The following is a 12984-nucleotide window of genomic DNA, read 5'->3' on the forward strand; positions in this document are numbered from 1 at the left end:
CCGGCAGCCCACTGCCGTTGCCACAAGGAGGCAGTAAACACCTGGGAGTCCCCAGTCACCAGTGCTTCTCAAACTGTCTCAGGGTGGGCCCCACCAAAGAGTTCTGAGTCTCTCTCTCTCTCGGCCCCTCGCTCTGGTAGGTCTGACGAGCAGTGGTCACCTGAGAGAATGTGTAGGAACAAAGGAGGTGAAAGTCGGACTCTTTAAAATGTTTACAAGAACACAGAATGGAAGCATCAGCTTTTAAGAAAGTCTTGCATTTCTATAGCGCCTTTCACGACCACCGGACGTCCCAAAACGCTTTACAGCCAATGATGTACTGTTTGAAGTGGAGTCACTGTTGTAATGTGGGAAACGCGGCAGCCAATTTGTGCACAGCAAGCTCCCACAAACAGCAATGTGATAATGACTAAATAATCTGTTCTAGTCATGTTGGTTGAGGGATAAATATTGGCCCCAGGACACCGGGGAGAACTCCCCCTGCTCTTCAAAATAACGCCATGGGATCTTTTACGTCCACGTGAGAGAGCAGACAGGGCCTCGGTTTAATGTCCCATCCGAAAGATGGCACCTCCGTCCGTGCAGCACTCCCCCAGTACTGCCCCTCGGACAGTGCAGCACTCCCCCAGTACTGCACTGAAGTGTCAGCCTGGATTTGTGTACTCAAGTCTCCGGAGTGGGGCTAGAACCCGCAACCTTCTGGCTCAGAGACAAGAGCGCTAGCCATTGAACCACAGCTAATCGAGCAGTGTGTGGAGTGTTTCTGTGTGTTTGTATGTGTGTTAAGTGTGTGTGTGTGTATAAGTGTGTGTGAGAGAGTATCTGATTATCTTATAACCCTTTAGTGCAGTTACAGTAAATAGTGCCCGGTGACACCACTGGTCTCGCTCGGCTGCTGACCATCCTGGGCCACATCCGGTGACTCTGCCGTTACACTGAAAGATCTTCTCGAGGTGCTTTTAATTTTGAGCCTGTGGAGTGAGCAGGTTCCAATTTTCTCTGTTTCACAGATTGAGAATCTGCTCACCTTAATCGTTCAGAGTCTGTGACTGGAGCAACTCATTCTTGAACCTTGCTCACTGCTCAACCCATTCCGTCCCAGCGCCTCTGAACTGAAGCTCCTTTCTTCCTTTCCTCCAACAATATTCAGGCTGTAATATTCAAGCTTGGTGTCATCTGCTCACTGCTGGTATGATGATCGGGTTAGAGATATGCTGATAGGGTGAGATGAAGTAGTGTGGCGGGGGGTGCGAGGAGGCTCGTGTGGAACATAAACACCAGCGTGGACCGGGTTGGGCCGAATGGCCTGTTTCAATGCTGTAAATTCGATGTAATCCTTGAGTATCTCTCCTCCTCCGCTGCTCTTCCCCCTTGACGTGCTCTGGGCCCTTGGCCGAGTTTTCTCTGTGGAATAATCCAGTCCTGTAAATCTCTGTGTTGCTACAGCTTGTACGTGTGGGATTTATTTCTCATTTTCCCCCTCCCCCTCTAGTCGACCCCCAGCTCTGCCTGCACCCCCCCGATCGGGCTGGGACCGTGCACCATGACTGCGGAGGTGATCGGTGACGAGGATGGGTTTTACTCCAAAGCCAGGATATACTGGAAGAATATCCCCCCGACAGTGGATGGCATGTTGGGGGGATACGGACACATCTCCAGCATCGACATCAACTCCTCCAAGAGGTTTCTGCAGCGGTTAATTGGGGTGAGTCTCTTGGATTATCTGCATTCTCATTTCTCGCTAGTTTGAGCGTTTATTTCCCCCCACCCCCGAAAAGCCACATGAGCTTTTGGGCTTCCGTGACCCCAAACAAGCCTTAGCATGTGTCGTTCTAGCCCCTCGGGTAATAGTGGTAGGACATGTGACTGGGGCTGGCGGACGTGATTAGGTAGAGTTTCCGCTTTGGGCGCAGTTGAGAAATTGCGCTTTGCAATTGAACTGGTCAGGTTACTCATCAAGTTTCCGCTAAAATTAATTTGCATAATCACAAATGTAAAATCTTCCATGAACCAGCAATCGGCTGGCCTAATAGAACAAAATAGTTTCTTTCTTTTCCCCCATTCCATTAAAAAGTATTCCTTGAGAGTGGGAACCTGGTGCAGTTTTATTAATACAACTGAAAATGGGGTTATCGCCCTATTCAGGGCCACTGCCTCCTCTTGTTGGGAAGTGACTGAACTCTGCTTGGTGCATCCGCCCGACTCCTGCCACAGCACTGGAGCGTGGCTGCAGTGTCCCGCTACGCTGCCGCCCTTTCATGCCGCTCTCTGTTCTCAGCAGGAAGGCTCCGGGAGAGCGGGGACGGGCTGCGCACTGGACTGCGGCGCCGGGATCGGCAGGGTCACTAAGCGACTGCTGCTGCCCCTGTTTAAAGCCGTCGACATGGTGGACGTGACGGAGGACTTCCTGGCTAAGGCCAAGGCCCACCTGGGGGAGGAGGGTGATCGCGTGGACAACTACTACTGCTGCGGCCTGCAGGACTTCACCCCGCAGCCCCAGCGATACGACATCATCTGGATCCAGTGGGTGATAGGTGAGTCACTGGGCAAAACGAATATATTAGTCCATCTCCTGTGGTGCTGCGCACGAGTCTGAAGGTGGAACTGGGTTAGAGGGCGGGCGACGACTGCTGGGGCACGCACATATGTAATTCAGTTCCCATTTTAAAATCATACATTCTGTCTTTATTTTCATTTAATACTTTTCACCTGATACAGGAAACTTTTTTTTATCCGGCACCGATGGGACCGGCGTGGTGCCGGTTTATCAAACAGTCCGGATTACAGAGAGTTATAGTTAAAAGGTACGAGAGCCCCGCACACAGCAACAAATCCAGGCTTCCCTGTTGCTTAGCAACAAGTGCAGGAACCCTGACCACAGACCAAGCGTCCCTGTTGCTTAGCAACGTGTGCAGGAACCCCAGCCACAGACCAAGCGTCCCTGTTGCTTAGCAACAAGTGCAGGAACCCCGATTGCACAGCCACAGATCCAGGAACAGCCACTAATATGAAGTAAAACTTACCTGAACCTACTCCTGAATTTTGCCGGTGAACCGAGATTTCCGGTTATTTAGGTGCCGGTAAATCGAGAGTTTCCTGTATTTATATTTAAATGGCAAAACGTTACGGCAGTTTGGGAAGCAGAGAAATCAAGTTTGTTGGAGCAGGAGAATTCCTCTGCAGGACAGATTGAGGAGCGAGCAGCTGCAAAACGGAGGCGTGGCAAGTTTACAGAGACGGCTTCCATTCTAAACGTGGGCACAGGAATTTCGAATGGACCGTGAGCACAGATGTAATTAATGTACTATGTGGAAGTTCTACCACTTTTCTCCGACCTCTTGAGTCATTGGCTCTCGCTGATGTATGTCCCACAGGCGCTGCTACCCCACTGAGTGTTTACTGTGTGACCCTAAACAGCACAGTCCCCACCATTTAAAACCGCCGCGTTTAAACCGGGCCGTCGCTTATATCGGCCAAACATTGAAAACCATTAGCAATTTCCATAAACGACAGTTTCAAAGTTGCCGGTTGTAGTGTCTTAAATGCCCCGTTTAAGCTGCACTAAAGCAAGAACACTCGTAAGTAAATACCACCACTTAAGATCCAATTACCTTAGCTTTAGCCTTTTTAATCCCCTAGAAGTGGTGTGGGGTTACAGTTTACAGTAAACAAGACTGCAGCAGCAAAGGTGACTATCTATAAGTGATCTACAGTGTATAGTAGAGTACTGTCACAGCGCTACCCCGTTATACCGGCCAGCACGTATAGCGGGCAAATCGCACCCACTATTAATGGCGGGGACTGTATTGACAAGTTAGTCAACTTTTGAGAGCGTCACAGACAAGCCCAGCCCTATTCTCAGCCAGTATCCACTCTGGCAATCATAGAATTATATGCACAGCACAGAGACAGGCCATTCGGCCCAACTGGTCCATGCCGGCGTTTGTGCTCCACACATCAGTAGAGCAGCGGGTCACCAGAGATCAGGAATGGGGACACCAGCTGATTTCCCCCATTCCCCAGTCCAAGGGCTCGGGGGGCCTATTCCAACTCCCGCATCCTCATCCCAGCTGAGAGCAACACGGACTGAGAATCAAAGCACCCTGGGCCCTGTACTGAACACAGACTGAGAGTTGAGTTGCTCTGGGCTGTGTGCATTTACCCAGTACAAATAATATTTATGCTCTGTAAATTAAATGATCTCTAAACAGATTTACTGCTTGTCTGGCAAGCAGGGTACCCCAGCTAGTCCGTGATGAGCCTCTGCTGTCACTGCACCAAGGGGCTGCTACCCCCACCCTCCCATCCTGTGTTGCTGTGACACGTCCATTCCCCGCAGGGCATCAGTCAGCGGTGGTACCTCCGAGATCTAAGAACTGAGGAGCTGCTCGGTGGCATTTAAACAGCAAGCCATTGGGGGTTTTTCTACCCTTTGAAATTCTCTCCTGACCTCGGGTGCTGAATGATGCTGGGATACCAGCAGCCTCCCAGTACGGGGTGCTGAATGGTGCTGGGATACCAGCAGACCCCCAGTACGGGTGCTGAATGGTGCTGGGATACCAGCAGACCCCCAGTACGGGTGCTGAATGGTGCTGGGATACCAGCAGACCCCCAGTACGGGTGCTGAATGGTGCTGGGATACCAGCAGACCCCCAGTACAGGTGCTGAATGATGCTGGGATACCAGCAGCCTCCCAGTACGGGGTGCTGAATGGTGCTGGGATACCAGCAGACCCCCAGTACGGGTGCTGAATGGTGCTGGGATACCAGCAGACCCCCAGTACGGGTGCTGAATGATGCTGGGATACCAGCAGCCTCCCAGTACGGGGTGCTGAATGGTGCTGGGATACCAGCAGACCCCCAGTACGGGTGCTGAATGGTGCTGGGATACCAGCAGACCCCCAGTACGGGGTGCTGAATCATGCTGGGATACCAGCAGCCTCCCAGTACGGGGTGCTGAATGGTGCTGGGATACCAGCAGCCTCCCAGTACGGGGTGCTGAATGGTGCTGGGATACCAGCAGACCCCCAGTACAGGTGCTGAATGGTGCTGGGATACCAGCAGACCCCCAGTACGGGGTGCTGAATCGTGCTGGGATACCAGCAGACCCCCAGTACAGGGTGCTGAATCATGCTGGGATACCAGCAGCCTCCCAGTATGGGGTGCTGAATGGTGCTGGGATACCAGCAGACCCCCAGTACGGGGTGCTGAATGGTGCTGGGATACCAGCAGCCTCCCAGTAAGGGGTGCTGAATGGTGCTGGGATACCAGCGGCCTCCCAATACAGGGTGCTGAATGGTGCTGGGATACCAGCAGCCTCCCAATACCTCAACCCAAGGAGGATCATGGAGAGTGAGCATTTGGGTGTTTATTGGGTGGGGTAACAGTTGAACCCCATCCTGTCCTCAGCCAGTGCCCACACGCGCACATTCTCCTGCGGGGATCTCTGAAGGGTGAGAAGGAGCAGGGATGCGAGTTGTCAATCCCCCATCCCCCAGCCCGGTGATCCTGAGGACAGTTACATGCCCTGATTGCCCCCCCAGGCTGTGACAGCTAACTGAGCTCAAACCGGAGACGCTATTGATGAGTCTGGCTCCGTAACACAATGGGAAGTGAAATTATCAACGGACCTATAGGCAGAATACAGTTTCCTTCTGGCCACAGTTTTCAATTTGGATTGCTTGCTAAGAAGGGGCCTCTTATGATCTCCCAGCCGTCAGTTAAAACAGGCCATTAGTATGCTTTATAAATAGAGGCATCGAGTACAAAAGCAAGGAGGTTATGCTAAACCTTTATAAAACACTGGTTAGGCCTCAGCTGGAGGATTGTGTCCAATTCTGGGCCCTGCACTGTAAGAAGGATGTCAAGGCCTTGGAGAGGGTGCAGAAGAGATTTACTAGAATGGTCCCAGGGATGAGGGACTGCAGTTATATGGAGAGACTGGAGAAGCTGGGATTGTTCTCTTTAGAGCAGAGAAGGTTAAGGGAAGATTTAATAGAGGTGCTCACAATCATGAGGGGTTTTGATGGAGTAAATAAGGAGAAACTGTTTTCACTGGCGGATTGGTCGGTAACCAGAGGACACAGATTTAAGGTGATTGGCAAAAGAACCAGAATGAGGAGACATTTTTTTAAATAGCGAGTTGTTGTGATCTGGAATGCACTGCCTGAAAGGGCGGTGGAAGCAGATTCAATAGTAACTGTCAAAAGGGAATTGGAGAAATACTTGAAGGGGTGAAATTGACCGGGCTGTGGGGAAAGAGCAGGGGGAGTGGGACTAATTGGAGAGCTCGTTCAAAGAGCTGGCACAGACACGATGGGCCGAATGGCCTCCTCCTGTGCTGTAATGTTTATAATTCTATGACCGTAGGTCAGGGCATGAATAAGGTGCCACAGTCCTGACAATTTTCTGTAGCTTCCATTAAGGGAGTCACCCGATGTCTCTTGGGCTTGTTGCAGGGCACCTGACCGACGAGCACCTCACCCAGTTCCTCAAGAGGTGCCAAAAAGGACTTCGGCCGAACGGAATCATCTGCGTGAAGGACAACGTGAGCCAGGAGGGGGTGATCGAGGACGAGGTGGACAGCAGCGTGTGCCGGGACCTGAGCGCCCTGCGCGCCATCGTGCGGCTGGCGGGGCTCCAGGTGTTGGTGGAGGAGAAGCAGGACAACTTCCCTGAGGAGATTTACCAGGTCTACAGTCTGGCGCTGAGGTGAAGCTAACTTGCCTCGACCCGCGGGCAAGGGGGTCGTAGCGGGGCTGGGGGGAGGGCACCGAGTGTCTGAGGGGAGGGGGAGAGAGCGCGAGAGAGACGGAGAGAGTGGCACACAGCTCCGGGGCACTGGGTTTAATACAAAAAACTTGAAGCACAGCGCGGGGACTGCAGAGCTGAAGGCCTGGGACCCTCTTTCTACCAGGCGACAGAATCCAATGATCAAGGAAATCAGAACAAGGCACTGAATAGCAGGATGCTGAGCTGCAGCGTCAGTGGATTAATGCCCGTGTCTGACGAGCTGCACCTCATGATCCACTGTGTTTCTTCAGAGCGCGCTTTCCAGGGAAGAGGTGGTAAAACGGGGATATTTTAAACAGCTGTGAATTCTGTTTGACACGCAGTGTGAGCAAGAATCAGCAGGGAACTCGCCTGCTGTTTACGTTCACCAAAAGCTACACGTTGGAGAACAGCAAGTCCCACTCCAGGACTGGAGCCCATAATCCAGGCTGACACCTCGGAGGGAGTGCTGCACTGTCGGAGCTGCCGTCTAGCCATCCATCGCATAACCTTTGTGGAGCCTTGCTGTGCACAACTGGGCTTCTCCTACATTTGCCTATAAATAAGTGACTGCACTTCAGTCACTCATTGTATTTGAAGCACTTTGGGTCATTATTGATGGGCAGCTTTTTCTTGGTAAGATTGGGCAGGAACGAGTCTCAAACTGCAAGTCTTTCTGTCCCTTTTGCCTTTATTTTAGGGATAATCACTCTGAGGAATTCTCCCCCCTGCCGTCTTCCAATCTCTGCCTCCTCTCTCTCTCGCGCTCTCTCTCTCTCTCTCGCTTGCTCTCTCTTGCTCTTTCCCTCCCAGTCTGCAGTGTCTGCTGCCATTGAATTGTGTGGAGTTTGAGTTGTTAGGAAATGCGTACAGACCCAGCAACACATTCTGGGACCCAAGAAATTTGGTTCAATTTTCAAACAATGCAATTTATCAGATATCATAATTTATTAAATAAATGGATTATTTTTGTGTGAAGTGTGTGTATTTTGTCATTGGAAAGTATGGCTGCTTTTGGCACAGGGCTGTTAGTGACAGCACAGCAGGAATTCTCTCCTACAGCGCTCTTCATTGCTTCACGGACCGCCTACGGGCAATATGAAATGTCTCGAGTGCTTGTCTGTGGGTGAAGATTCTTTTGCTCCTTAATGCAGGACTCCATGTTTGATGTTTATAGCCTCCTCACCAATGTTCCCTCGGATTATTTTTGGCCTGCACAGCCCCTTTAACAGGCTGCGCGGGCCTTTCGAAATTCCATGCATGTGCGGTTTTTCTATTTCAAAGCCGGCTCACCGGCTGCACGGGACCTGCAGAGTGCCGTGCGGCTTAAAGGGAGCGTTGCTGCTCAGCAGCACCCTCGGGTATTCTGCATGAGCTTCTTAACTCCCCTCTGAGTCAGAACGTCATGGATTTGAGCCCCACTCCAGTGACTTGAACACAAAATCTAGGCTGACACTCCAGTGCAGTGCTGAGGGAGTGCTGCACTGTCAGAGGTGCCGTCTTTTGGATGAGACGTTAAACCGAGGTCCCGTCTGCCCCTCAGGTGGGATGTAAAAGATCCCATGGCACTGTTAAAACTGCACCTACACTAACTGGGCCACCTGCAGTGTTCCGAAACGGTACTCTTGCTCCCCCTACATGGCCCTCTGAGAGTGCAGCTACCTGATTCCAGGTTCGAGTTCCGGCCTGCGCCCAGCTGGCTAATCTGTCGGGGCAGGAGCGGCAGTATTGGTGCCGCTAGACCCGGGAGGGGAAGAAGTCGGCCAGGGCCCCTGCATGCGGCAGCTCTCCTAGAGACACCAGCTGGGAAAGGGCACAGGTGGACGTCGAGTGAGGACCGGGTCGGTTTTGGCCGCGCACCCCTTGGTTGAATAACTCGCTGCTGCTCACCATGGAGACTTGCCCAAGAACACTGAACCCTCGGACGAGGTACCAGAGTGTGTCAGCATCTTCGGATGAGGAGATTGAAAATCAGCAGTAGGAGAAACAGCCTTTCGTTCTCCCATGTGCTCCACATTAAATAGAACAAATGGTCATAAACCCCCGACCACTAGTTAAGTGCAAGGAGCGTACCTAAGGATCAATGATGGAGGTTGACTATTGCTCGGGTACAGGTTCCATGGATACCTGGTTGCCTTCACGGGATATGGAACTAAAAGGGGTAAATGAAGTTGAGCTACAGATCAGCTATGATCTAATTGAATGGCGGAGCAGGCTTGAGCTGAATGGCCTCCTGTTTCTATACATGGGTTTTTTATTCATTCTCGGGATGTGGGTGTTGCTGCATTTATTGCCCATTCCTAGTTGCCCTTGAGAAGGTGGTGGTGAGCCTTCTTGAACCAATGGAATCCTTGTGGTGAAGGTGCTGCCACGATGGTGCTAGGTGGAGAATTCCAGATACCGACCCAATGATGAAGGGACATTGATGTATGTCCAAGTCAGGTCCGGACATGACTTGTGGGAGATGGTGTTCCCACAACATTGCTGCTCATGTCCTGTGTGGCAGGGGAGGGAGGAGATGTCAAAGTAACCTTGGCGGGTTGAGTAGGGGCGAAAATCTCAACGTAATGAACAGAAACTTGAGCGCATCTAAAACTTGGCTGCCCGTATCTTAACTCACACCAAGTCCCGTTCACCCATCACCCCCCTGTGCTCACTGCCCCGTGTCCTAACTCACACCCAGTCCCGTTCACCCATCACCCCCTGTGCTCACTGCCCCGTATCTTAACTCACACCAAGTCCCGTTCACCCATCACCCCCTGTGCTCACTGCCCCGTGTCCTAACTCACACCCAGTCCCGTTCACCCATCACCCCCTGTGCTCACTGCCCCGTGTCCTAACTCACACCCAGTCCCGTTCACCCATCACCCCGTGCTCACTGCCCCGTGTCCGAACTCACACCCAGTCCCGTTCACCCAGCACCCCCTGTGCTCACTGCCCCGTGTCCTAACTCACACCCAGTCCCGTTCACCCATCACCCCCTGTGCTCACTGCCCCGTGTCCTAACTCACACCAAGTCCCGTTCACCCATCACCCCCTGTGCTCACTGCCACGTGTCCTAACTCACACCCAGTCCCGTTCACCCATCACCCCCCGTGCTCACTGCCCCGTGTCCGAACTCACACCCAGTCCCGTTCACCCATCACCCCCTGTGCTCACTGCCCCGTGTCCTAACTCACACCCAGTCCCGTTCACCCATCGCCCCTGTGCTCGCTGACCTACATTGGCTCCCAGTCCGGCAATGCCTCGATTTCAAAATTCTCATCCTTGTGTTCAAATCCCTCCTCCTTCTCTCTGTAACCTCCTCCAGCCCCACAACCCTCCGAGATCTCTGCGCTCCTCCAATTCTGGCCTCTTGCGCATCCCCTGATTTTAATCGCTCCACCATGGGCGGCCGTGCCTTCAGCTGCCTGGTCCCCAAGCTCTGGAATTCCCGCCCTAAACCTCTCTACCTCTCTCTCCTCCTTTAAGGCGCTCCTTAAAACCTACCACTTTGACCAAGCTTTTGGTCATCGGTCCTAAAATCATCTGATGTGGCTCGGGGTCAAATTTTGTTTGATAATCGCTCCTGTGAAGCGCCTTAGGACGTCTTACAACATTAAAGGCGCTATATAAATGCAAGTTGCTTGAAACTGCATTGTCCATGATCGTGGACTCCTCCAAAATAAGCTGACAGGCTCAATTGCTTTTTTTTTAACTTTTTGAAATATAAGGAGAGAGCAAAAATAACTTTCTCTGGTTCTGTTTCCCATTTTCCTGCTGAATTCAATCAGGGCTGTTTGAAGGGTGGGACCAGTTTTAAAAGCTTGAGGTTGATCCGAACAATCCTCTCACGGGGGGTTCCTGCACCATTAAGTGGTTTTGAGGATGAAGATATTGCCTCTTGGTGCCAGAGTTAAGATCCACAACAGCCAGTGAGTATTTGATTTGTTTGCTCGGAGAGTGGTGCAATTTAAGTGGCTCTTCCCTACGGCTTTTTCTGGTGTCCAGACTGTTGAGAAAGTGGCTGAAAATCAATTTTTTGCAGATGTGGAAGTGATTCGAACCAGCTGCTCATGTTGAGACTGTAAAGAGAGATTGGGGGTTGGGGTGGGGGGGGGGGGGTGAAGGGAGGGGGTGGGGGGGGGGTGAAGGGAGGGGGGGGGGGGGTGAAGGGGGGGGGGGGGGGGTGAAGGGAGGGGGTGGGGGGGGTGAAGGGAGGGGGTGGGAGGGGGTGGGGGGGGTGAAGGGAGGGGGTGGGGGGGTGTGAAGGGAGGGGGAGGGGGTGGGGGGGTGAAGGGAGGGGGTGGGGGACTGAAGGGAGGGGGTGGGGGACTGAAGGGAGGGGGTGGGGGGGGTGAAGGGAGGGGGTGGGGGGGTGAAGGGAGGGGGTGGGGGACTGAAGGGAGGGGGTGGGGGGGTGAAGGGAGGGGGTGGGGGGGGGGTGAAGGGAGGGGGTGGGGGGGGTGAAGGGAGGGGGTGGGGGGGGTGAAGGGAGGGGGTGGGGGGGTGAAGGGAGGGGGTGGGGGGGGGGTGAAGGGAGGGGGTGGGGGGGTGAAGGGAGGGGGTGGGGGGTGTGAAGGGAGGGGGTGGGGGGGTGAAGGGAGGGGGTGGGGGACTGAAGGGGGGGGTGAAGGGAGGGGGTGGGGGACTGAAGGGAGGGGGTGGGGGGGTGAAGGGAGGGGGTGGGGGGGGTGAAGGGAGGGGGTGGGGGGGTGTGAAGGGAGGGGGTGGGGGGGGTGAAGGGAGGGGGTGGGGGGGTGTGAAGGGAGGGGGTGGGGGGGTGTGAAGGGAGGGGGTGGGGGACTGAAGGGGGGGGTGAAGGGAGGGGGTGGGGGACTGAAGGGAGGGGGGTGGGGGGGGTGAAGGGAGGGGGTGGGGGGGGGGGTGAAGGGAGGGGGTGGGGGGGTGTGAAGGGAGGGGGTGGGGGGGGTGTGAAGGGAGGGGGTGGGGGACTGAAGGGAGGGGGTGGGGGGGGGGAGGGGAGGGGGGGAGGAGGGGAGGGGGGGAGGGAGGAGGAGGGGGGGAGGGGGGGGAAGGGAGGAGGGGGGGTGGGGGGGGTGAAGGGGGGGAGGGGATGGGGGGGTGAAGGGGAGGGGATGGGGGGGAGGGGATGGGGGGGTGAAGGGGAGGGGATGGGGGGAGGGGATGGGGGGGTGAAGGGAGGGGATGGGGGAGGGGATGGAGGTCGGGGGGTGGGGAGGGGATGGAGGTCGGGGGGTGGGGATGGGATGGGAGGGGAGGGGATGGGGGGGTGAAGGGAGGGGATGGGGGAGGGGATGGAGGTCGGGGTGGTGAAGGGAGGGGACGGGGGATGAGGGAGGAGACGGGGGGTGAAGGGAGGGGGTGGGGGTGAAGGGAGGGGGTGAAGGGGGGGAGGGGAGGGATGGGTGAAGGGGGGGGAGGGGAGGGATGGGGGGAGGGGATGGGGTGGGGGGGTGAAGGGAGGGGATGGAGGTCGGGGGGTGAAGGGAGGGGATGGAGGTCGGGGGGTGAAGGGAGGGGATGGGGGGAGGGGGTGAAGGGAGGGGATGGAGGTCGGGGGGGTGAAGGGAGGGGGTGGGGGGTGAAGGGAGGGGGTGGGGGGTGTGAAGGGAGGGGTGGGGGGGGTGAAGGGAGGGGGTGGGGGGGGTGAAGGGAGGGGGTGGGGGGGGTAAAGGGAGGGGGTGGGGGGGGTGAAGGGAGGGGGTTGGGGGGTGAAGGGAGGGGATGGGGGTGAAGGGAGGGCATGGGGGGTGGCGTGGGGGGTGTGAAGGGAGGGGGGTGGGGGGTGTGAAGGGAGGGGGTTGGGGGGTGAAGGGAGGGGATGGGGGTGGCGTGGGGGGTGTGAAGGGAGGGGATGGTGTGTGAAGGGAGGGGATGGGGTGGGAGGGGATGGGGTGGGAGGGGATGGTGTGTGAAGGGAGGGGATGGGGGGTGAAGGGAGGGGGTTGGGGGGTGAAGGGAGGGGATGTGGGGTGGCGTGGGGGGTGTGAAGGGAGGGGATGGGGGGTGAAGGGAGGGGATGGTGTGTGAAGGGAGGGGATGGGGTGGGAGGGGATGGTGTGTGAAGGGAGGGGATGGGGGGTGTGTGAAGGGAGGGGATGGGGGTGTGTGAAGGGAGGGGTGGAGGGGGTGTTGGGGTGGGGGGTAAGGGCGGGCGGCGTCTAGTTGGAAACCGCTGCGTAGTAACTGCATGATGATCAGAGTCCTGCGCTAACTCAGCCCGACATGGCCTACCTCAGCAGAGATTGCA

General features: G+C 55.4%; 1 protein-coding gene across 2 annotated transcripts; it reads left to right on the forward strand.

The window, feature by feature from the left end:
• The first annotated feature begins 1470 nt into the window (after positions 1–1470).
• ntmt1 (N-terminal Xaa-Pro-Lys N-methyltransferase 1) lies at positions 1471–7748 on the forward strand. 2 transcript variants are annotated; one of them, XM_085965237.1, is made up of 3 exons: positions 1471–1705; positions 2279–2534; positions 6458–7748. In XM_085965237.1, the coding sequence occupies exons 1-3, from the start codon at positions 1544–1546 to the stop codon at positions 6712–6714; spliced, it is 675 nt and encodes a 224-aa protein (XP_085821363.1). In that variant the 5' UTR covers positions 1471–1543; the 3' UTR covers positions 6715–7748. The 2 variants fall into 2 exon arrangements, with proteins under 2 accessions (XP_085821363.1, XP_085821364.1); XM_085965238.1 differs by having other exon boundaries at positions 1472–1705; positions 2282–2534.
• The last annotated feature ends 5236 nt before the right edge of the window (positions 7749–12984 follow it).

This window comes from Somniosus microcephalus, chromosome 23 (assembly GCF_052327205.1).
Source record: "Somniosus microcephalus isolate GS21.2 chromosome 23, FLI_Smic_1.0, whole genome shotgun sequence".
NCBI lineage: Eukaryota > Metazoa > Chordata > Chondrichthyes > Squaliformes > Somniosidae > Somniosus > Somniosus microcephalus.